We start from the raw sequence: 25932 nt of genomic DNA on the forward strand, positions 1-25932 counted from the left end.
GGTTCCTGAAAAGTAATAACTCTGCTTTGATTCCATAACAGGAAAAGGTCTAAGAGCTAATATATTATACAAGCCATGTCTTTGCCAGATGTGAAAACTTAGTACCTAAACTTAAGAAACTTATGTATGTTTTGGTGCTATTAGCTAGAAAGCTCCACCTGTAATTCCAATCTCCTCATATAATTGTGATGATCGATTAATAGATATGACAAATTTTGTCTAAGCTAAATGCTTCAGGGCAACTCTCGTAGTCAGTGAGGCTCAATAAGTTTGATATCTCAACTACCATAATAGCTTAGGAATTAGTAAATTTCGTTACGAAGTTAACTCCAAAAGAATTATCTCCTGTTTCTCAACCATGGACCCTCCATGTCGATGGATCTACAACCATCAAGGAAAGAGGTGCAAGGCTTGTTTTGCAGAACCCCAGTAGGACACATTTGAATGCTCTCTCTATTTTGGGTTTAAGGTGATAAACAACGAGACTAAGTATGAGACTCTTTTAATGGGACTTCACATTAGCAAAGATGTATTGATAAAAAAATTAAAAATATATGGTGACTCACAATTGATCGTCAACAAAGTCAAGAGGACTTACGAGGTTTACGATCCTATCATAACACTTTACATCATAGAGATTCGAACAATACTTGTCGATATCCTCTCGTTTAATATTGAACATATCCCATGAGAACTAAATGTTGTAGTAAATGTCGTCTCAAAATGACTTCAGGAGCCCAAACTCAATCTTGAGAATTTAAGTACCGGAGTTAAGCCAAATAAACATATCTAAGGGCAAGGTTTTTGTTGTTTCTCTCAAGTCTACTTGTACGGGGGACATCTTTTGCTATCTAAATATCCAAAACTTACCTACAGACCTGAATCAGACTAAAAAAGTTTAGAGGCAATACTCTTGGTATTGCTTAATTAATGGGGAACTCTATTGTCGATCCTTGACTTAACATCTTCTCTTTTGCCTCCGCCTTGAGAAGGCAATGCATGTGCTCCATGAAGTTCGTGAAGAAACATATAAAGAGCATGTTGGAGCCCATTTGCTAGCCTTCAAGATTTGAAGGTGGAGTTATTATTGACCCACACTTCTCCAAAATACAAGAGAATCCATCCAATGATATAATTGATGCTAGTACAATGCCTGAATCTAAAGATTCCCGATAGTTGTACTTACCCCTATGGATTCAGCTTAGCTTTTCACTATATAGGATTTGAAAATCCTAGGTAATTTGTCATCGGCATAAGGTCAGTGCAAATTCATTAGTCAACGTAGACTATTTCACTAAGGGGGTCGAGGCCAAATCATTAGCCGCGACTATCGAGAAGCAAGTTAAAAAATTTGTATAGAAAAATATTATCTACAAATTTGGTGTCTCTCATACTATCATCACTGATAATGAAACATAGTTTAACAACATTAAATTTAAGGAGTTCTACGAATCCTTCAATATTTGGTTCAACTTCAATTCTATCATACACCGTCAGACTAATGGGTAATCCGAAGTCACTAATCGAATTATTCTTAAAGGGCTCGTGAAGAAAGTGTCCGAGGCTAAAGGAACTCGGAAAGATGAACATCTAGAGATTACATAGAGTTATCTTACCATGTATATAAGTAGAAATAGTTAAATCCAAACTCTCTCTGGGTGTCCAATAATTTAAATTTAACTTTAAATTTTCTAGATATTCATACTAAGTGAAGATAAATTTTTTTACATAATAAAAAATATTCTATCAATAAAATTTATTCTACTAAAATTTATTCTTAATAGAGGAATCCAAAAATATCCACCAATCCTAACAAATATCAAACCTCACTTTAAACAAAGATACCAGGCATACTTGTCATAAAATGTAAGGGAAAGCCAACAACACAAATCAATTTAATTACATTTAATCTTTCAGATGAGAAAAAAAAAAAAGACAACTAACAAGAATATCTAAATGGTGCATGCAATTAAAATCTACATCAAACACGGACAACGACAGGTCGAAGCCTTTCAATATGTTCTTCTTCCCTTATTAAGAATGTACTAAGTATGACGCCCGGACCAAAATGCTCACTTTAAGCCTATTCTATTATGTCCATCTCCTTTTTCTTTTCTTACCCTTCTTTGACTCATCATTTGGGCACCACCTTGTGGTAGCTAATCATTCTATAGCTCACACGTGGCGTCAAGTGGGAGGTGTCTTACACCATTCACTGTACAACCTCGGTAATATGAACATCAAGTTTGTGGTGTCAATCGTGCTCCTTGTCATCCACTTACCAAAATGATTCCACCCCTAATAAGAAAAAGGGAGCCCACATGATGCACTCCCAATGCAAGTGGGCAAGAATATTTTGTGTGGACATATATATATAATTATATATTCTTTTTGTGATCCTCGATCACATGAGCTCTAAATTATAGATGATCAGGATGGAGATTGTTTATGTCATTTCCATCCTACGTTTCTTAGGTCTAATGAACATAAGGATGAGTGGACTTCCAACTATCTGCATCAGAGGTCCGATCGAATGAATCACTCATTAAATGGGTGTGATCCAATTAGACGCATCATATTTCTAAAAATTAAATACAACTGTATATTATATTAAAATAAAATTATGAATTTTTGATTAATATAATAAAAAATGGGAGGGGTGAAACATCGATCGAATAAGACTTTCTTCTCTTCAATCTTTGAAACAAAGACATTAAATATCCATAATGTCATGATTAAATTGTTTTGACTTGGTAACACGGTGTAAATAATTCTGAACGTGCACCGGAAGCAGGGACACCCGCCCGGAAACCAAGGGGCGCCACGGCGGAATCACTCAGCCTGGAGGGCAGGTGTCTGATGGACCCACCACGCGTCGGCGATTCATACGGCAGGCGGCGGGAGCTACACAAAACAATGGCTTGGTTGTTTGAAGTCCGCACCTAATGCTTAGCAACAACACTACAAAAGCTTACAAAGGAATCAAACGCTCGTCACAGTAATCAAATCGAAACCTTACATCCAACCTCTCCCCTCCCCTCCCCTCCCCTCTCTCTCGGAGAGGTGGGGAAGAGGAGAGGAGAGAGTGCGTGAAGGTATCTACCTGTCAGAATTCTATTAGCGTCGTCTCTCTCCTCCTCTCTCCCCCTTTCTATTTTTGTATTGGATAAATAGGTGAGGGAGGAAGGGGGGGAGATGTTGAAAGATAGCATCCGTCCTCACCAAAGAGAGGTGAGGAGCAGCTCCATTTCGGCTTCTTGTCGTCGGGTAGAAGAAGGTTCATCCTCCTTCTTGTCTTCTGCTATGTGTAGATCTGTCATCTGTGCTTCTTTCTTTCTTGTTCTTCTTGTTGATCCGTTGCATCTGATGGGAGTAGGTATAGTGGTGGATCATGGGGAGGGGGAAGATCGTGATCCGCAGGATCGACAACACCACCAGCCGGCAGGTGACCTTCTCGAAGCGGCGGAACGGGCTGCTGAAGAAGGCCAAGGAGCTCGCCATCCTTTGTGACGCTGAGGTCGGCCTGGTCATCTTCTCCAGCACCGGCCGCCTGTACGAGTTCTCCAGCTCCAGGTTCTCTGCCTCTCTCTCTCTCTTGCTCTATATCATCTTGATCTCCTGGATAGAGAGATCTATTAAACCCATGCACGAAAGCAGGAATACTTGGTCGGAGCCCCGATCTTATGGGTCTTGGCTTCGGCTAATCGATCTATATCTTCTTCTCCTCCAAGCGGATCCTCTTTGAGGTCGCTGTAGTGATCCCTTGAAATCCTCTAGGGTTTGGGTTGGAGGCTGTGCTTGCCTTGGAAGACGTTTTCATAACTTCATACATCGTTGGAATCGAGTCTACAAGAGAAAGTCATTGGAAACGAGAATATAGCAGACGCTTTCTTTGCATTTCCCTCCGACCATTATTTTCTTCAGAGGTTTAGGTTTTAGAGATCTAGGAAGCTTTCTTGGGGGAGATGCGCACCTCCCCCAACAAACCTAGGAAAACGACCGGTGAATCTCCAGTATTAGCATGCTTAGGTTCAGACTTAGTTGTCATTATTCTTCTCCATCAGAAAAATTCCATGTAAGCAAAATATTTCCATTTTGAAACAAAAAAAAGAGAAATACTGGCTCTCTCTTAGTTTGTGCCCTCTGTTTAATCCAACTTCATCACTATCGATCCTAGAGACCTAAACAAATGCCTGATAGTAGAAACTCCTTTCAGCCTGTTGGTAATGACAGTCTACATTGGCAAAGTGACTGTGATTTAAGAAACTAAACAAAATTATTGGAAACATTCTACATCCGTTTCCAGATCTACTTTTATGAACAAATCGAAGTATGTATGTTACCTATGTTTTGCATTGTTTTGTACAATTTTTTTCTTGGAGACAACATTTGATGCTTCAAACTGTTATTTATTTTAGCAACCTAACCCACAACTGCTCTTTGCAGGTGGAAGGTACTTTTGTAAAGTTGATATATATGTTTCCATATATGTTAAAATGACACGAAATTTAGCTTTATAGTTTGTGACTCTTTTGGCATTGGCAAACAATTAAGTTCTTTTGTAACTATTTTTTGGTATCAAATATTTGTTTTGCAAAGATAATTGGTAATCATTGATTGTTAATCGTCAAGAAAATGAACCATAGGCTTCTTTTTTTAGTAATCCTTAACGTATTGATTTAGGGAGAAAAGGAAGCTTGAGTTCAATCGTATGTACACACGTTGGGTGGATAAGATGGAAGGATTTACTATGAGCTACCATGCATCTAGGTTTTTTTGTTCTATCATATGTTTTATTTTACAAGAATTCAAACAATACATTTTGGAGTATATGGCATGATATCATCAGTTTTGTGAAATACATTATAAATGTTAATTTTACATTCTATTGATTAAATTCACTGCTATTGCCTAAATAACTTTCAGAAGAGAATTATTGAAAGATTATGTTATTAGTTCACACTCTTAAATGTTGCAACGGATATAAATAAATGTTCTGAGTCAATCTCATGTTCTAAATAACAGCATGAAGTCTGTCATAGAACGATATACCAAAGCTAAAGAAGAGCAACAGCAGATTGTTTCTGCAACTTCGGAACTTAAGGTACGCACACTTCAAGCTTTAGTATTTGTTATGTAGATAAGTTTATTAAGAACTGGATTATTTAACTCACTTGTTATTAACCAGTTGCATATGTTTTTCCAGTTTAGTTTGCTTAATTTATCATGTCATACTCTTACAATTTACTACTAAATGCCATGAAACTTCATCTTCCAATAGACTTGATGCTCAATTTTTTTGATTTTGTCCAAGTGACAATGCTCGTCTCTAAAATAATCCCAACACTTTGTATTCTTTGAAAGAGAGTTGTTCATTTCTCTAAAGTTTGATTGTAGGTTTTCCATGAACTAGTTTTAGGGAAATTCTTTGAGTGAAAATAAAAGTTAATTCTTTTCTCATGTTTGACCAACTACGAACTGAAACATACGCTTGATTATTTGGTACTAAAAAGAGAATGTGAAATATTTCGTATTAAAAAGAGATGTGTAACATGATGAATATTCTCATTGATTTTCTCCATTTGCTTCATTTTTTTTCTTTCCAGAGGCATGGTAAGTTTATCAAAACCTGCTTGAAATGGTTCATCTAAAATCATCCATGACCAAATTAATTTGACAAGAATTTGAGGCGAGAACCTCAAAAATCCTGATTTAAATTGATTTGAACTTGCTCAATCCCGTTAGAATTAGTGGCTTAATTAGCCTCATCAATGAGCAACTAGTTAGGAATTGATCAAACTGGGATAGAATTAACTTGAATCAATTGGTATTGAGTGTGATCTAGCTATGATGATCCATGGTCAAACTTAGTCAACCGAGGTCGATGAAACTCAAGCGATCAAATTTAGATGAATTAAACACTCAAGCGTTTGTCAAGAAACGAAGTCATGTAGTTTTCACCATTCACAGAAGCTAATATTGTTTGTGGTGACAGTTGTGCAATTGATGTAGGTATAGTGCAAAGTTCAACGACACATCCATGGAGAGTTGGTTCATTTTTTCACCATATCTAATGTAAATCGATGGAAGCATAAGGTTGATAACGAAAGATTATTAAGAGCAAAATGTGAAGATAGACTAAGCTCCTAGTTGTACAAATTTGACTTAGGCACGTCAAGGGCAATGATGTATCAAACATATATGAGAACGAGGAAGGAACTTGTATTAAGTGTTGTAGGGTTAATTGGCAACAAGTACAGTTCCCATGCATCATGAGTACGATAAAGGCATCATCATAGATAATTGATAGATGGAGGACAAAAGTATAGTTGTAGGAAGGGAAGAAATAGACAATTGATAGCAAAATGAAAGGAAAATAATTTTCCATGAAAAGGTGTCATGATCTTAAAAATATTTTTGAAATTTTTTGATGATATGAATCTACCATGTTATGATGCAAATCTTGTTTAGCCATACCTATTATTTTAAAATCTTGAAACAAGGCGCTTATGCCAATAGATTATACGAGTACTATAAGTTTGTTTGTGATGATAATTTGATTTACATATTTGATCCAAATAAAAAAAATATTTTTAATTTATAGTTTATAAGATATTTCCCACATTACTTAAGTTAGCCCAGATGATTTTCTAGAAGTCGACCTGATAATCTAGCTAAGTTAGCCCTAATCCATAATAAACTTAATATCACTTTAGGGGCCCATTAATAGGTTTCATTATCCAATCAATATCTTTTATTTATAATGGGATCTTCATTATCATCTTGCTTGAGATTGCTCTTCATAAATATAATAATTGGACTGCTGGATTGGCAACAAGATTCAATCATAGTTGAAATATGGGATGATAACATTTTTTTTATTATGTGCCTGATTTTAATTTATATTCAAATTAACTCAGAGATAAACCTAAACAATTGATAATATTTATATTCTAATTATGTTGAGGGTTTAACTTTTTTCATCATATTTTTTTGATACCTAGACAATTAGTCCGATTGTCACGTGATCAACTATCACTTATCTTAGATTGAGAATAAAAGCTATCATCTTACAGATTTTGCACTTCAATAATATATGATGGTGATATATCATATTCACGGACTCTAGGTTGAGGGTTTGAATCATTTAGAATACAAGCAATTATTCTGTGATGATATGCAATTTACTTACCTACCAAGGGTTTGAATCCTCTAGAATACAATCAATTAGTCTGTGGTGATATACAATTTACTTACCATAAGTTGGCTTAGGGTTTGAACCCTCTGGAGTATAAGCAATTAGTCTGTGGTGACATACAATTTGCTTACTTTAAGTTGGGGATTTGAATCCACATCCTAAAAATTTATATATATAAATAATTAGTTTGATGATGGCATCCGATTCATTCACCTATAAATTATACACAGAACAAATAGTTTTGTTGAATAAATTTTATGCTCAAACAAAATCAAATAGTGATGTACTCGAATTAAGTGATGTTATGTTTGACTCACTTTATCTTATCTTAGGCTGAGGATTCAAATCCTTATTATATAAATTGTAAATCTAAATAAGTAGTCTAGTTGTGATGTAAGATATATTATAATATAGGAATCTTAACAGTTATCTAGTAATTCAGTCCTCGAGAGTTGTATAAAAAAGGGTACTAAAAGCCTTAAGATGTGCACCATACGTTAACCTACTGGTCACGATATTTTGGGAGACAATTAAATACCTAATTAGAAGTGTTCGAGATAACATATTTGTCCATTATTAATTCTTATAAAAAAAGTTATTAGCACTTTACACTCATTTCGACCTTTAATTTATAATTTTCCTCTATAGTTTGGTAGCTTCCTTTTATTTGTACTCCTAGCATGCCTTTAACTTGATTTTTAAGACCACAACATCAGATTCTGCCTATTCATGTAAAATATTCATATAAGGTCATTAACAGTCATAACACTAAATCCCTTTTTGTAACCAACTAGTGGCAGAAGGTGATTTGATCAATTCAAAGTTGCAACATAGCAACATTGTATAGCTTATAAATTTGGTTACACGTAAAATAGCATGGAAGGACCACGTCATACATATACTTCACTGGATTTCAGATTTCTCGAGGAACTTCTGCCATAAAGTTCAACAGAAAATAAAATTTCAGGCCTTGTATTGTTCAATAGTGGATAAAGATCACTTATTGTTTGTTTGGGCATGACAACTTCAGATTCTGCTCAATTACGCTAGGAATCATCATTAAGTAGCTCCACCGCATACTAATATGACCACAGATTCTCAAACTTCTGGCAAAGGAAACAGAATATCATCAAAGCAACAATATAGGAAAAGTAAAAAAAAAAAAAGGTTTCTTCCAAAGACTCAGATATGAATGCTTATCAAATGTAGATGTGGGCAGTGGTGGTAAAGGCTTAAAAGCAAGCCTAGATAGTGAAGCAAAAATTAGATGTGAAGTTATGGATTAAAGAGCCCTAGGACTGCATGCACATGATTGTATATTGCAATTGTCATAAGCACTGTATGTTTGCAACAAGCACAATCGCAAAAGACAAAAAAAGAAAAAGAAAAAAAAAAGCACAACCTCAGAAGTTAATTCTATTTATGTTATACCACCTCAGGTTCTATTACTGTCTGTATGATTAGCCTCCAGGTAAAATCAGTGCCTTCACCAAACTTCATCAGATAACAATTTCATCAATTTGACTACAGGAACAAGAGAACATCTTGACAAATGACTTATGCCAATTAGCCCAATCATCATATGATGTTGAGTACCCTATGTCCCTAAACATATTTAGCAACGGAATTAGAGTTTTGCAAAAACTTTATCCTCTTAGAACAACATTAGATGAGAAACAAAATTCTGTACCATCAAAATCCTCCGGTGCAGAATGATGACCTTGATGCTCCGCTCACTGTCGTCTTCATATTAACAACACAACAAATTATATGATGGCAGGGACATGGTAGCGACGATAAAACTTGGCATGTGGACCAGATGAACCAAGATATTAAATGGAGCATTGCTTTATAACTTGCAAGGACAAGCTATTTTGATGTTTTGTTGGACAACTTGGCATCTTCATTTTAGCAAGGCCAAGGATGAAAGGAGTGCACTCCAATGAGGATGAAAATCATACAATTATTATCTAATAGTTTGGGCTGTTTAATATTTTTTAACCAATAGAATTTGAAGAAGATCCAAAATGCAAATAATTCATTTCAGGTTAGAGATGACCTATCCCTTATCCACAATGCATATGCTGGGGCACAGGGAACAGATCTACATTATTGAAGCTAAATATGCAGTTGCCAATGTTCGAAGTCAATGTTGGCAATTCATGTCCATCAAGAGTGTTAATATTTGACAAGGCCAGGGATGAAAAGAGTGTCCTGCATTGAAGATGAAAATCATACAATTATTCTCTAATAGTTAGTCCTGCTTAATCTTTTTAACCAATAGAATTTGAAGAAGATCCAAAATGCAAATAGTTCATTTCTGATTAGAGATGACCTATCCCTTATCCACAATGGATATGTTGGGGTGCAGGGAACAGATCTTGAAGCTAAATGTGCAGTTGCCAATGTTAGAAATCAAAGTTGGCAATTCATGTCCATCAAGAGTATGTTAATATTTGACAAGTCAACTTCCATATGCTAAATTACTATCATCATGGAAGCTTCTGTGACTTCGGAAAGGATTTCACTATAAGAACCAGATCTTATATCCTGTTTGGCTTTCACAATCAGCTCAAAGTTACTTGTACCTTCCAGTGTGCGCCTCCTAACCAACCATATTTTCAAAAATTTAGATTGTTGTTCAACTAATCTTTGGATCATTCAATTAGTTCCAGTAGAAAACTTTCGATCCTTTCATTGATATCATCAAAATCAGATCTTCTGCTCATTCTACGATATCACAATAATAACAGGTCACTTGAGTCAACAATTTGTCTGCCTCGTTAAGAGGACTTCTCCATCCACAAGGGTTGTAGGGCCAAGAGAATGGCGCATCCACATAGAGACTACAACATAGCTATATGGTAGTCATATCTTTGACAAAGTAGTAAAATACTAGAGATTTGCAAAAAAAGATGCAAATTCATGCTCGTAGCAAAACCAAATGCAAAGGAGCAACATCTTTCCATACAACTAAGTTCCCTTCCACTGCAACCTTCATGAATTTTATCCTTTCTGAGTTACAAGTTCTGGACTGCTGCTGTTTGTTCTATTGGTATATTTGTTGACATGTCAACTTTCTTCAGTTATAGAGTAACCCAAAAAGAAAAAAGATAAAAATAAGGCTCTTGGAAATAATATGACGGTTATATTTCTGATATAGGATATATTCTTACTACAGAAGTATCTCAGAAAACTACATACAATGGTCTATGATTGATCCCAATGTCATATCATTCATGGATGTTCTCCGTCACTAGGTTGCCTAAGAAACTGCTCCTAAATCTGGCTAGGCTTGAAGATGAATAAGAAATTATAGCAAACTAGAAAACTGCAAAGTTGCTTCTCCTTTCACAATGTACTGTAGATAGTAGTATATCCCCTTGTGCTTCTTGTTCGAGGATCTTGTATGAGTATCGGTAATTGATTGTGAACAAAGAGCTTTCACATGTGTCTAACATGAAGAATGGATCCTGGACATCTTGCAAAAATTTTGGATTAACTCTATGAAATCTTCCGGTGCACAAAAGACAAATTTCCAAGCCACTATAAGTAGATAATCATGATCTTAGATTACCATACTGGTCGGTGCAGGTGGTATGTACTAGTCCAGTGAATATTGGGATACATAATGTCCTGTACCTGTAAAATACTCTGTACTGAAAGTGGACCGTGGCACACCAACTGTTACAGTCAGTGCAGGCGGTATGTACTGGTACAGTCAATATTGGGATACATAATGTCCTGTATTTGTAAAATACTCTGTACTGAAAGTGGACCATGGCATACCAAACTGTTACAGGTCGACATTCGTTCGATACAAGTTGTATACAACTAAGCGTATGTTCTTTTTTCAGACTCGATTACTTCTAAATCTAGCCCATAATTCAAGTGGGAATCCTCACTTTATCCACATAAACCATCTAGCAGAGATCCAATATATCGACGTAACATGAAACACAATCTGGCATAGATCCAACCTATTGACATAACAATAAACTAGCATTTGGAATACGTTCTTGTAGACCCCCCAACCCCATCTATCACAATGTGATTTTAAGCTTATAAGATGGAGTTATATTGCTTTGGACACATAACATATTTTGCTTAAAATATTGGGTTATCAATTATCATCATGTATTATTATAAGTTAATATGTATTATTTTGTCTTCTTTCCATTTATTTACCATATAGTTGGGATATATGACTTGGTGTTGTTCTTGTTTTTGTTGCAAATTATATTTCATTTAGATATTATGCACATGAGTATTATGATTCATATATTATTGTTGTCGTCATTCTCATTCAATATCTTCAACAGATTTGAGATTATCTATTTGGAGCCTTAACTACCTTAATTCTCACTCCTTTAGCCTAGCCCTATCTGCAGTAGTGGGAATCAAAGAGAAACCTAAATACAAGGGCTTCTGAATCTCCATGATTCTGAAGCTTCCTAGGAACCACAGTTCCTAGTATTTGGAATTATTATCATCTAATATTTAGAATCAGGATTCAATGTATTCTAAACCATATTCAGTATATTAACATATTTACACAATTCGAGTTCAAAATCTTTCTACTTCCTCCATAAGTTGTTGAATTCAAATAAAATGAAGGGTCAGATCAAGGATCACCATTTTGCCCAAACCAATACATGCCACCCCCTTTTGGGCAATCCTGGTCTGATTTATTTTTTCAATATGAGTGACAAATCTTAGGGCAGGGGGTCATGCAATTTGCTATTCATAGCTCCCCGACCCTACAATTACCTCCAGCACCCTCTCCCCTATGCATGCTGCCCTGCCACTACTATCATGTCCACCTGTTGCCTACCCGCCGATGGCCACAGCCAGTCACTGCTGACCCATCTGATCTCCCTATACTTTCTTCATCATCTTCCTCCTTTGTCTCGTCTTCCTCCTCCCTTGTCCTTTGCCTCCTCTTCTCCTATTTCTCCCTTCCCCCTTCTTGGTACCATGGTACACACCAACAAACTGTGTTATCATGGACTGGACCCATTTTGGTTTGGCCATAGATCGGCATGAGTTTGGTACATGAAACTCAAAAAGAAAAAAGAAAAACAAGAGATTACTTTGCCTTTTTAAAATTTCATCTTCTAAGACAAAGATGAAGGATATTTTTAGATGTTAGATCAGTTGATCTAACCTGGCTATAACCTGCATTGGCATGTTTAGACTAATCTTGCATCATAACTACGCAAAAAAATCAGGTTATCAAGAATGGTCAATTTTTAACTCTAGTACAACATTTCTAAAAAGGAAAGCTATAAGCCTATATCCTTTGTAAGAATCACAGATGATTATAATCACCCCTATTAATCTTCAGAACTTTGGTAAATTTTCCTCTGACTTTACCATATCAGCTGTTAAAGCTAAAGAATTGACTAAAGAAGATGGCATAATATGCCATTTATTTAACAACTTCACTTGAACCTTCATGGCTGAAAATTTAAAATATGCACCTTTCTCAAAATCTTCACAAATCAACAAACAGACTAGAATGATGTCAGCTACGATATCAATTGAAGTCATTTTTACAGAAGAATAAGAAAATGGAGAACATTTAAGGCAGTAATTATTAAGATTATTTACTATACATACAAATATGCTTGTACAGTTATTGTCTTCAAGATGTAAAAGCAAATGCTCTGCGAAGATCTTCATGTCAACTACTGCGCCAATCAGAGTTGTCATTTCTAAAGCATAGAAAGAAAAAAAAAACCACCAGAAGTATATGGGTAAATAAATAATGATGTAATCATGTAACTGCCAAAATGAAGAAAATGATAAATATAGCAAATTGCTATAGTTATATTCATGACCTTAACATTCATATGTAAACTATTATCATTTAATAGTTTCTTACCTAGAACTTCTGCATGGACTTCTTTTAAGATCTGCGGGTCTTTATTGTTACATTTGATCAAACAGCTCACCTCTAAAACATGTTTGCCTTTGGAGCTAGTTACTGAAGTTTTAAAAACTGCATATCAACATTGTAAGAGTATTGTGCTTTCTACTCACCAGTTCTGGCAAAAGGAGGCAGCGAGCTTGAGGCAGCAACTGCATAACTTGCAAGAAAATCATAGGTATGCTCACTATACCCTACAAATTCAAATAAAAGTATGGTCATTCAAAATCCATTTTTCTGTAGATAAGCACAAAAAATGTAGTAGCATTATCATGGATAGTTTACTTCTAATGTTCAGTTTTGCTTGAACTTTTGGACTTAGATATGTTCTCTGGTATATCAGTGTCTTGTATAACATGTATTATTCATGATATTGACGCCGCCGCGCAATGAGGCCACAATTATGTGGAGTCAGTTTCATGAATGAATGCTCATGTTATTTAACAGTAAGAACTTAGTTACAGCACTAGAAAGACGTAGGAAACAATGTGCCACATCAAAACTCAAAACAATCAACGAATTGATACACCTCAAATATTATAATCTAAGTGACCTCTTCTGAACTAAAATTACTAGGACTTCTGGGTGTCAGGAAATTATTTCTACTATTCCAGTGGAGCTAATGAGCTCCATTCTTCATGTTATGACAGTATTATCATGTGTAAATCTTCTACAATGCATATGGTAAAGGGAATGCTAATCCAACTTAATAGAAATATAACAAGTGATATCATGTTTTAAGGAAAACACAAAATTTATTTGTACACTCATTAAGCAAGGAGAAAGTGAAATACAGCTAACTATAATACAGCCCAATAGTTACCAAACACATGTACAGTAGCAAGCCAACCAGATAGACATGGATAAACCTGACACATGGATTATGCAGAGACAAATAAAGGTATCATAAATCCGTATCTTTGGACTCAGCAAAAGTCCATGACTACCTCTGTACAATATATGCTGGTACCAGTTCAGATAAGCAGTGCACAAACTGATGGAACAATGACAATTTGGATGACCAGTTACATGAAACCAAGTCACAGTGCACTACTGAGTCATTACATGCTACACAACAGAATTAGAACCCATAACTATTGCTATAAATTAGATAATGTCAACAAATGAAACTTAGATGTTTCTATAGTATAATTTAGTTATATAGTTTTAAGAGTACAAGACTATGCTTGGAATATCCCAACCCACAAAATCAAACTTCTGTTTGATTGAATGCCAGAGCAAGTGGCACTCCAATGCCTTTCTGATGAAGGCTACAGAAATCCCAGACAAGAAGCACCGGACAAGAGGAAAGTCATAAAAGGAGTACCTGACAAGATGTTTCAACAGTAAATTTAAACTCAATCTTCAAATACACCCGGTGAATACAAATTTCTTTCAATGTAATAGTTAATTAGTGCATGCAAAAGCTTACAAACAATTGTCTCTCCAGAATTCAAACTTGCATGACATGCCACTAAATTAGTTATCTTCCCCAAAAAAGAGTAAAAACATTACATATGCATCCATCAATCTGAGAATTCCAAGCAAAGGGTTCGCAAAACCAATTATCAGGCTGCACGTATCATCATTATGGATTTTATATTGGGAAATAATTTCATAAACACATAATGTCATAAATTAGTGACAAAAATTACTGAGCCCATTGCTTCTGTGTCAACAACTGCAGGCGGTTGATGGGAGAAGAGCTTTCTGGCCTAAATGTCAAAGATCTACAGAATCTAGAGAACCAACTAGAAATGAGCCTGCGTAATGTCAGAATGAAGAAGGTTCTTGCTTACTTTGCATCACTCAGTATTTCATACCTACTTTCTTCCAACAACTATTCTATAGCGTACAAATAATTCTATTCCTGCAGGACCAACTTTTAATAGAAGAAATTCAAGAACTGGATCAAAAGGTTATGCCATAATTTTGCTACCTCTCAACAAGTTTAGAATTGTACATCTAGTTCACCTATATTGATGCTGGTTTCATTGCAGGGAAGGTTTATACACCAAGAGAATATGGAACTGCACAAGAAGGTAAACCTTGTTCGTCAAGAAAACATGGAATTGCACAAGAAGGTATCAGATACAAAAGCTATTTCATCATAGATCCATAAAAGTGTCCAATTTTATCCCTTGATGAGCTGTCAAATTATGTATAACATGAGTTAAGCTATCAATCATCATTGTCAGGTTTATGAAACAAGGGGAACAACTGGCAGTGATGGAGGTTCAATTATTCCATATGGTTTTAGTTTTACGGATGAAGCACATGTGCCCATTCATCTAGAGTTAAGCCAGCCACAACAGCAAGCAGATGGAACCCAGACCCAACCTCCAAATCTAGGGTAACTTTTTTTTACAAACATTAGAAAATTCACACATTTAAAATTTCTAGTCTAACTGTACAACTTATTACTGAATTTGCACCAGACTTCAACTTCAGCTGACACGTGGAGAGTGACTCTTCATGATCTTCCATCTATTATCTCACTGCTACAGAGTCCCAAGGCTAGTAATCTTTAATTACGTAAAAGTGCAGCAGTGGCTCAAAAACATTCTAGCCACCTATTGTATAAAGTTTATATCACCATGAAAATATGAATACTGTGCTAGGTATTAAGATCTGAGAAACTGAAACTGTATTTATTGCTTGCAATAAATGTATTGTGAATTTGCTAAGTAGTCTTTTGTACCTAAATGAGGAATTCAAAGCTGAACTTGCAACTTAAAGAACTACTCAGCAGGATCTTTCCATCACAACATTGCAAGACTGGTTTATTATCCATCTGACAGAGAGAATGCAGTTAACAGAAGGTAAGGTAGGAAATCTGTCAACAAATTGACTACTTATGACTGGAGCTTCGTCAGTCAACATGCACAACCTTTCAAGAGTCATGCAGTAGGCATGTTCTGATAAAATGAAGTCCATTACTCACCCACTCAATTAAATCACCTCTAACACAGACAAGTGGTAATAAAAGAAAAGAAGAATAACGAATTGATCATGTTGAAATGTGATGTGAATGGTGAAATATACCACACTAAATAAGAAACCAAAATAATAACTTCCTGCTGGCTCTCTTGGGTATATATTGAACAACAAATGATATCAATGCTATACAGGCTCTCATTCATGTATGACCAATTGCGGCATATATCCCCCTTTTCTGGATATCCATAAATGGACCTAGTGGAAATCCAAACAACAGCCACTTCTGACCTGGTAAGTGTCAATGTTCTGAAAAGTGGTCACAGTATGCATGCAGTTAAGGTCCCACATAGTGCATAAGCACTGGAAACATATGTGGCAGATACTGAAAAGTTTTGAAAGAATAACAAAATAATAGCACGAAAAATATGGATAATATAAAGTTAATAGGATACATACAAAATGTAAGTGATCAAAATAGCACGATGATCTTATTTTATACTATTAAAATAATATATTAGTAGGAATAATAGAAAAAATATAAACCACATGGCGATCATATATTAAAGCTTGCACAGACCATATATGTGGCCACATAGAGACTATGCATTGAGGTAATACGTCACTGCATACACCTATGCGACTGTATTTTTGAACAATGAGAATTCTTTTGGTAGATTGCCACAAATGACCTATCCCATATCCTCTTGGAGCTCAAGTCATATACATCAGTGTGTTCTGACCAACCTCGAACTGATCGTAGGGTATTGGGAAAAACCACACCCGATTATAGGGCATCAATCATAGACCAATCCAGGTGTTCTAAATATTGTTCAAACCTAAAAGCCTGGCAAGAAAATCTAGGTTTAGAAGAATTCAATTACACATGTTTATGTGCATGATGAGACCTGACTACTCACAGAGTCCATGGAATCCAAACAAAATAGTCAAGTAGGACAGGGAAAAAGTGGATTTCTAGAATAAATTAGACATCTGACAGATACAGAAGCCACAGCATACAGGGATTTCATATTTAGAGTTGGCACCTCAAGATGAAATTTCAACAAACAAGAACATTCGGAGTCCTGTATTGATAAATCTAGTCCTGATTAAGGTTATAAAAAAATTTATGTAAATAAAGTCCAATAATGTTGGAGAAGCTATTCAGAAGCATAGGAATGATTTTAGAGTTCAATTATAATATAGCAAGAAAATTGTCATTGTGTGATTGGAAAAATTGAGTATGCAACGAACAAGGTCTGGCACATAACAGGACCATAAAAACTTATGAATACAATCAAGTTGAATCAGATCATAACGAGTTTTTTGCAAGGACATGTGCTGAGTCTAGAAATCCACTAAGTATGCACTTAACCACAAGAACACAAAATTAAAGAAAGAAGATAGAAAACATTAAAGATGGTAAGAACTGGACTAATTCTAACTCAACACATCTCATGCACAAGGGAACTGATGAACCATACGATATGAAAAGATGAAAGTGAAACCCTTTTTTCTTTAGATTTTCATTTACTTCAATACAGCTATCTATTAAATTAAGAAATTAGCTTTTTGAAAGCAATCATTTAAATTTTATTCTGACCAAATGATCATAGAAACCAATACATTATGTGATAAGATAAGTAATTTTCCAAGATATATCTAAATCCAACCTTTTATTCATAGTTATAGATTTACAAGTCATGTGCAAACAAGATTTTTAAAATATAAAAGAGCTCTAAGCTCATAAAATAGGACATAAAGAAACATTCAGTTCTGATAAAATTTGATAGGAGTAAATATAAATAGAATCAGTGGTTTTGTTTGCATGGATTAGTTGTGTCCAAAAATCTTTCCCTTTCCTAATTTTTCTGAAAATTTTGTCCAAGTTGTTTGTTGTATGCCAGGAAGGGTAATTTAAATTGTTGGTCGATTTTAGTTGAAAAATAGTTGTTAAGTCACCATGGAGAATGTTTGCAGTTCTAAATTTGGATCGATTCCTTGTGTCTACAGACTTAAATATCTAAATCATTTTTGAAGACGACTTGCACGAATCTTGAGTTTATCAGTAAATTATGAAAAAAAATGACATTTCCTAAAACTCTGTAAGCTTTGTTATCTTTCTTGCCTTTGACAAGTTTCCCTGAAGTTTCTTGACTATCTTGTTTCCATAGCTTCTATTCCCTATCCTTTTAATTCCATCTTCATTCTTGGTTATCTTTAGTATTAGTTCTTTTGTTATGTCAGTTTGCTGTCCTATATATTATTATAAAGCAAATCAGAATGTAGATTTGGATTACCAAACTACTACTGCCTTTTTTGAAGCATCTTAAGATCTTTCAGACCAATATATATGGATCTCCCATATTTTAGATAACCGATCAATAGGCACTAAAAATAATGATGAGAAATGAATTTAACAATACAAAAGAAAGATTTTTTCTCACTCGATCCAAAACCAATTTCTGCTAAATTCAATCCTAAAATTGATTGGATAAACTGAAAATGCTATTGCACTTCTTATTAGTCAATAGTCACTTCAACTGAGATCTTAGGTCATGCTAATGGGTAGAAAGGTTCATGTGCAGCTAGAGTACACTAACAGAGTCCTTTTAGGGCTACAGCAAATAAATAATGTTCCATGTAGGTAGCCACCTCACTATAGAGGACACAAGGATTAAAGGAGATTATTTGAGAAAACAAGCCACATGGTTTCTTGAAGCATTCTCACTTAAATGCAGAAAGGTAAGGAAAAAAGAGAAAAGAAATTGAAGAGAAATCACCAGGAAGGACTCACCTTATTAGAGCAGAGGGAGGCTTTCAGTTTGAAATAAATGAGAGAAAAGAGGAAAAGAGGGTTGCTAATTGGAAGAAAGGATGAGAGGGCTAATTGCCCAAAAGAGTACCAAGTAGTGGTTATACAGTCAGGTGGTAAACCTGGTATTGACCCATTTTTACTGGTTCACTATTGAACCAGTAAACTGGTCGGCAAATACCAGTCTGACTGATTTTGAAAACCATGGTGATGACATTTACCAAAAATGACAAACTGCTATCAAGCTAATTTCAAAATAAAACAATGATAAAGTTTAACAAAGACGACTGAACTTGATAGAAGCAAAGTACCTTCTACTAGTTCTAAATAAAAGACATCAAGACCTCGTTTTGTAATAACTAACTCCTGAACCAAGTTGTTCGCATCATGTTAGAGGAAATGAAATCTTTTTCCTATTCTTTTCTTGTAAATAACTAACTCTGGAACCAAGTTGTTTGCAAGAATAATTCGAGCTCTCTCCTTTTTCCAAAAAGATATTTGAGAAATCATCGGAAGCAGCTCTTCATCAAAGAAAGAAAACCAAAAACAAAAAGTTCACTTCTCCTGAATATATGAAACATAATTTTTTTTTTTAAAGTTTTCCCATCAAACACACTAGAAAGAATAGTTTTCTTGGAGAATAATTTTCAAGATTTTTTCCATAGGATCAAACAAATCCTAAGTGAAAAAAAAAAGTAATTCAACAAAGACCAAGGGAAAGAACCTCCAAAATTTAAAGTATTCTTCAGCACAAGTAGAATAACTATCAACTTCATATCACAGTTACACAGAGCCAACAAAGTGCAACAAATACATTGAATCTGAAGTTTTCTGGTCCAAAATTTAAGTGAAGCTAACACACAAGGAAAATGGAAAAAATATAAAATTGATAGACATTACAATGTTATTTAACATATTATCTGCCTTAAGAAATGACAAAGTCAAATCTAGTAACTTCAGGACCTTTATTTACAACAAAAATTCAAATGATGGAGATTTAAATTTTTGATTTCATAGTGTAAAAACCATTCCAATTTGTGCTGTTGACTGTTGATGAGTGAGCTTCTGACCTACGATGATGACATATGGCATTGTTTTGTTAAAAGCAGGTACAGGAAACAACTGAATCAGTTGCTAAAAATTGGCTGCATCCTTACAAGCAGAAATAAATAAAATGGTTATTTGACTGACGACTCCAGAATGGATAAAACTACCTGGCATGTTGTCACACGACTCACACCAGATACGATAACACAAAATCTGATTGCTCACAAATAGAAGCATAAGTAGTAAGCAGACAGATCTTAAATAATGACTAGAAGTACTCCTTTCATTATAAGTTTACGTATAAACTTTGAACTTTTAATCAAATAATTCTATGGGAACTGTTTTGCAAGTTTAAAGTACAACAAACAGGCGTCCAACAGCATTGCATTTCTACAATAAAACATGCCAATAGCCTATGATTGTCACTTATCAAAACAGAAAAACAATCAGATTTAAATTGTAACAACTAATTTTATTGTAAAGTTTTCATCTAAAGATAACAACATACCCAGATCTTCTTGCAAGTTATGCAGTTGCTGCCTCAGGCTAGTTCCTCCCCTTTTGAAAGATCTAAAGAAAAAAGTCAAAATATATGTCATGAGTGATGTAGGTTTCAACCCAAATAATAGCTTATATACATACAAGATATTATATGTATGTATGTATGCTTAAATGTATCAGTGTTGAATAAACTTCAACATGCCTACAACATAAAATAATAAACTGAAGCATACATGTAAAAATTCTTTAAATGTGATGATATGAGACCGTTTAAAGAAGGTGAAGAGACTTCATCACTCTGGTACTAGAAAATTATTCCAATGTCGGAGTGGACTATAACTTAAAATAGTATATAATTCATGTCCAATAATAACCTTTTGTACTCTATTTGTGGATATTTTTCATATTATATTCGACTCGAGCACTGATATGGTGTATTAATGTAATAATCATTTATAATTTGTGGATTATGTTAGAACCTATCATATATCCTACAAAATTTCCAGTCCATTGAGGATGTGAACTTTGCAATTTGGACAATGGCAACAATGTGGAAGGAGATAGTATCCCAAGGGTAACACATGCAAGGCGTAGATAAGAGAAGGGCAACTGTTGACTTCTCCAACATGAAATATAGCTTAGATCACATTGGTCAAAGTTTGTTGTGATCACTGCCATATTATCAATGGATTTCAAGTATATGAACGTGATGTCAAGTTGTCAACATGTGTTTCAAATTCCCAAAGACTTTGAGGACTCTCCCAATAGCCTGACCAGACTTATCTTCTGAGCAAATGCCTTCCTGTCATGGTTTTTATGTGGAAACCATGTCAAATGATTTGGATCCTAGCACTTATGGATAGGTTTGATTACTCATTCCTCCCCAGCCCCACAAAAACATTTCATATTGGCACTTGTCCCATCATGTGGAAGGCTAGGCTAATATTATTCAATAATATCAGGATGACAATGCCCAAGGCATGGCATAAGACATAGGACCAGTATAGTAGGTACATCTGCATCACATGTGGCCAAGTGTCAAGAAGCAAGTTCCCCCAACACAACATCCAAACATAAAAATTTTAGATTGATGGTACATGTTTTGTTGGTAGGTAAAAAACCATATGTCATTGTAGAGCTTGCTGATTTGACATGATGCCTTGTTCATTGATTGTCATGTTCATGTTGTTGCATGCTTATAGTTAAGTTTGTGTGTCATGTAATTAAACTTTTTTTAACTACATAATTATGACTTTGTTCCATTCCATGTTATCAACTTCACAAACTAATTCATTATATTTATGAATACTATCATGCAAATGGATTGACAATATTACTATGCACATTAAATTGTAGAACAAGAAAAACAAGTTTTTTAAATTAATCTCACACCACTAGCCAAAGTGGCTGATGTGCTAGCATAATGTATTGATGTAGAATAGAGTAGACAAGTGGAGAGAAAGAGAAGTGTGAGATTAGAAATGAGAGTAAGAGGCTAGAAGAGAGAAGATGCAATTCTTTTCATTCAAATCTAAAGCGTCTCATCCATTGACAAACTTCACTATTTATAAGGGTTTAGGAGCCTTAGTGCCTTAGGATAATCAACGTAGACAATGATTCTCAAGAGTAACCTCCTAGTAAACTTGTATGCCTTTTAGAAACCCCAAATGTGACTTTTAAGAGACCTAAACAGATTTAAAACAACTTATTACAGCTGAGAAGAAAAATAGTGTATTTAATATAAGAGTACACTTAATACAAAAATAGAGTCCCAATGTGCTATAGAAAGACTTGGGTGCACTTAATACAAGAGTGCATTTAATACAAAAGTAGAGTCCCAATATTAGCACCTAGAAAGACCAAAAGGCTCTTCAATTTTCCACACAACTGTTAGAATTTTTAGGCCAACTAATTGATGATTTTTTCATGAATTTCTTTGCCTAAAATAAGTTTTTATGAAATCCTTTATAAAACTAGATGGTTCTCCATCATGTATGTCAGTAGGTACGCCACCAACATCATAACAATAAAGCCTATGAAAAGACACCAGCGTAAAATATGATCTAACTTTGGCTAGATGCAAACATACCGTTGACAGGTGCATAACAATTACTAAACCCGTACCACCAACATCATATAATCCTTTGTTGCCATTGTTGTGGTTCAGCTCAGTATTTTTAACTCAATTATTTTGCTTATTATGATATATCTTTGTAGAATTTCAGAAATTGGCCAGTTGCTACCTCAGTTTCAACATTAAAAAAAATCTAAATTTTAGTGACACATCCCTCAATTGCCAACTCTATTCCATACTATCACTGAGGGCTAATCCTGGACAACGTATAATGGTTTCTATATAGACAAAACCGAGACCTTAACTTCTTAATATGTTAATTTTGTTGTCCTCTTATGTGTCTTTCATAGAAAGCAGTCGAATTAAGGGGGGTCAAGCACATATGGTTTAGCCATGTTTTAACAAGGTTGAGATACCCCAGACATTACATGCAACCCTTATCCTACAAAGTTTAAATGGTCGTCAAATAGTGTCTTTTTTATATTATAACTTATTATGTGATATATATTATATACAATGAAAGTTAGGCATGACAAGGTTTCTCATTTCTCTACAGTCATGTCTAGTCATACTATTATAAATGACCCATTACAATAGACTTTGGTAAGAACCACAGAATATATATACTTCTAGTATATATGGGCTTTCATTTTGAAGTTTCATGGAACTATCTATAAATGCTTAATGAAACCAATGGTCAGATCAAGTCTAATTTTCCTTTAAATGCTTTAGAATTCGAGTCAGTCTTTTTCAATTTTCTTGTATTTTTGGAGTTATTTATACAAAATAGAAAGTGACCTTTTAGATTAGGGTTAACTTTAGTTGTTTAAGAAGCATAAGTTTATTATGATTTATATTTTTTATAAGATAAAATTTTACTTATTTATTTTTAAAAATTATTTTATATTTATTTATATGATTATATTTTTTATTTATTATATATTTGGGCCATACAAAATTTTTTATAAGATTACTAACATTCATTTATTTGTTTTATTTATTTACTTATTAATTTAAATGAAAAATATGTATTCACTCTTAAAAAAATATTAAAAATATTAGAAGGATAAATTTGTCACGAAATATTCAATGAACTTTTATAATACAATTTTACCAAACAACACTTACGTCAATGTACATTTAAAATATATTTTTTATTTATTGTTTACCAAACATTCAAAGCATTCTACAAGTACACATTTACTCAAATCTCTTTCTCAAATTGCACATTAAAAATATAAATGTGTTCCCAAATGCAACAATAGTATTGTAGCATGAACGGTACCCCAAGAAAATTTGACATGTACAAAATCAAATTTTGGAAGTCTGGTAATGTGTTTGCAATTTTATCAGCCCAAGACTTCCACCAAGGTCTCTCAATGGAATGACACCAAGTTCACTTTTGCAAACTTGAACGAAAAGCCACAATTTCAAACACTTAATGTAAAAGTGGGGTTCCCAACTATAGCTATCAAGGAAAAATGGGACAAAAGATCATCCAATATCTTACTAGATAATGAGTGTTTGTAATTAAACTTCTTTGCTCCAATAACAATAGAAGGGTCTGAATCAAAGTTGTATCATGTCTCTTGGTATTGTGAAATGAATTATAGCTTGGGTTTGCTTAATGGCCAAACGGGGTTCATATCTTCTCTCTATTTTTTCTCTAATCTTCTTTCTCGACTCCATTAAATCCTTATCATTCTTCCAAAAACCACTGGGCTGCATGAGTAAAAATAGATACTACCCATATGTATCTAGAAGTCATCTTTAAATGATACATGCCTCTTACATACTACAGAACATTGAAATTCCATAAATAAGTTTAGTCATACTGCTATTTATTTTTTTTATTTCATGTAAGAATGTGACAAATAACTACCTACATCAAAAAATATACAGGAAAATTATTTCCATGAAAAATATACTGTGATATTTTCAGGATTAACAAAAGCATGTTGTAGTACTAGAGTACAATTTAGAATGCATCATATCTGATTTCTTTTAACCATTCAGGACTTACGTAACTTTATAGAGCTAACAGTTTAAGAGGAACTTCATTCTGAAATGCAAACAAAATAGGGAATATTGTTCTACTTAGTTTTTAGTCCTTTAATATTTTTAATTGAAATCATTGTATCCTTTTAATCGAACTATCTGAAATTATACATATAATAGGATACAACACAAATAGCATTGGTTTTACATCCATCAGAAATATAACTATCTGAATAGGTAATGTCTTTTAAATCTTAATGTTCTACACATGGCATTTGCATTCTCATGGTTGTCACATTACATGCCCAAATTGAGGTTATGTTGAACCAAACAAAGATAGTATATCATAAATATTCATAAATAATTACAGACATATTTATTAACTTTTTAGGAAAAGAAAGTATTACAGACCAGTGATTTAGCACTTAAAACTAGCTTTCCTAGAACTGACCTTAGACTTGTAGCCAAAGTTTAGCAAGGAAAACTGAAGGCAAGAAAAGTGCTACAGTGGACCAAAAACAATCACTTAGCAGATCGTCTTTCATAAGTATGAACGTACGAGCTAAGAAAACTTGATAAGAAACAACTTCACTTTTGATACCGGATAGGGGTTTCGACGTGACGGCTTACAAGTTTTATCACTAAATATGTTTCAAAACATCTCGCAGCGTATGACCACGAAACGTATCAAAGAACTCTTCCAAGATATGTCCATGAAATATATTTAATGCTCAACAACAACACGCCCAAACTTTGAACAAAAACTTCTTACAGTCTAAAAAAATCAAGGAAAAGACCTTATGATGTACAGCAATTCCCTAGTAAGCCAGAGTTAAGTTAGACTGCAAGCCCATTCCAGTAAAGCAAGGTCCAAATGGCACAATCACGCACCCGTCAGAAGAAGCAACAAAACTAGGTCGTACAAGCCCGTCGATAGCTATTTCATAGTCAAAGTAACACCCCAACCTATCAAATCTGACCTAACCGATCAAAACCTTCAAGAAAACACTTCCGAATTCAAGGAATAATCGGCGATTACTCAAAAGATCATGATAGGTAAAGAACTCGGTCTTTACCTCAGATTTCCGTCATTCGGCAACGAGGGCCAGCACCAATTCTTCTCTCTCTCCTCCTTCCCTCCGAGGGTTTTCCGGCCATTGATCTGAGAGCAAACCCAATTCAAAACTAGAGCTAATCAATCAAACACGATCTCCATTACCCGAAACAATGAACAACCGAGACCGGAAGAAATCAAGCAAGATCAGATCTATGAGATGTCAAGAGACAAAAAAGGAAGCAGCAGTACCTGAAAGCAAGCCAACCACGAAGAGAGAAGGAGCGACGGTAGGGCGGTAGATATTTTGCAGGAGGAGCGTACGGTGCTCCCGAGGAGTAAAATAAGGGGTCTGAGGAACGGTTCGCGGCCATCC

The 25932-nt window shown here is 34.6% G+C and overlaps 2 protein-coding genes across 3 annotated transcripts; one reads left to right on the top strand and one right to left on the bottom strand.

Moving 5' to 3' along the window:
- The first annotated feature begins 2982 nt into the window (after nucleotides 1-2982).
- On the top strand, nucleotides 2983-15817 carry LOC135607063 (MADS-box transcription factor 23-like). Of its 2 annotated transcripts, none has more exons than XM_065098554.1 (9): nucleotides 2983-3231; nucleotides 3377-3573; nucleotides 5026-5104; nucleotides 13247-13308; nucleotides 14818-14917; nucleotides 15007-15048; nucleotides 15131-15214; nucleotides 15329-15483; nucleotides 15569-15817. In XM_065098554.1, exons 2-9 carry the CDS (start codon nucleotides 3392-3394, stop codon nucleotides 15597-15599), a joined length of 735 nt encoding a protein of 244 aa, XP_064954626.1. In that variant the 5' UTR covers nucleotides 2983-3231; nucleotides 3377-3391; the 3' UTR covers nucleotides 15600-15817. The 2 variants fall into 2 exon arrangements, with proteins under 2 accessions (XP_064954626.1, XP_064954625.1); XM_065098553.1 differs by having other exon boundaries at nucleotides 2984-3277.
- LOC135607064 (uncharacterized) lies at nucleotides 9419-25932 on the bottom strand. The gene is made up of 6 exons (XM_065098555.1): nucleotides 25809-25932; nucleotides 25579-25687; nucleotides 20483-20499; nucleotides 13244-13282; nucleotides 13086-13157; nucleotides 9419-12915 (listed from the first exon to the last, which is right to left on the bottom strand). Exon 6 carries the CDS (start codon nucleotides 12911-12913, stop codon nucleotides 12542-12544), a length of 372 nt encoding a protein of 123 aa, XP_064954627.1. The 5' UTR covers nucleotides 12914-12915; nucleotides 13086-13157; nucleotides 13244-13282; nucleotides 20483-20499; nucleotides 25579-25687; nucleotides 25809-25932; the 3' UTR covers nucleotides 9419-12541.

Source organism: Musa acuminata, chromosome BXJ2-3 (assembly GCF_036884655.1).
Source record: "Musa acuminata AAA Group cultivar baxijiao chromosome BXJ2-3, Cavendish_Baxijiao_AAA, whole genome shotgun sequence".
NCBI classification, from domain to species: Eukaryota; Viridiplantae; Streptophyta; class Magnoliopsida; order Zingiberales; family Musaceae; genus Musa; species Musa acuminata.

Coding starts and splice junctions, on each gene's coding strand:
- LOC135607063 (XM_065098554.1), top strand. CDS start 3,392: ATGGGGAGGGGGAAGATCGTGATCCGCAGGATCGACAACACCACCAGC. Junction 15,049..15,130: donor TTCAAGAACTGGATCAAAAG/GTTATGCCATAA, acceptor GTTTCATTGCAG/GGAAGGTTTATACACCAAGA. Junction 15,484..15,568: donor ACCCAACCTCCAAATCTAGG/GTAACTTTTTTT, acceptor AATTTGCACCAG/ACTTCAACTTCAGCTGACAC.
- LOC135607064 (XM_065098555.1), bottom strand. CDS start 12,913: ATGACAACTCTGATTGGCGCAGTAGTTGACATGAAGATCTTCGCAGAG.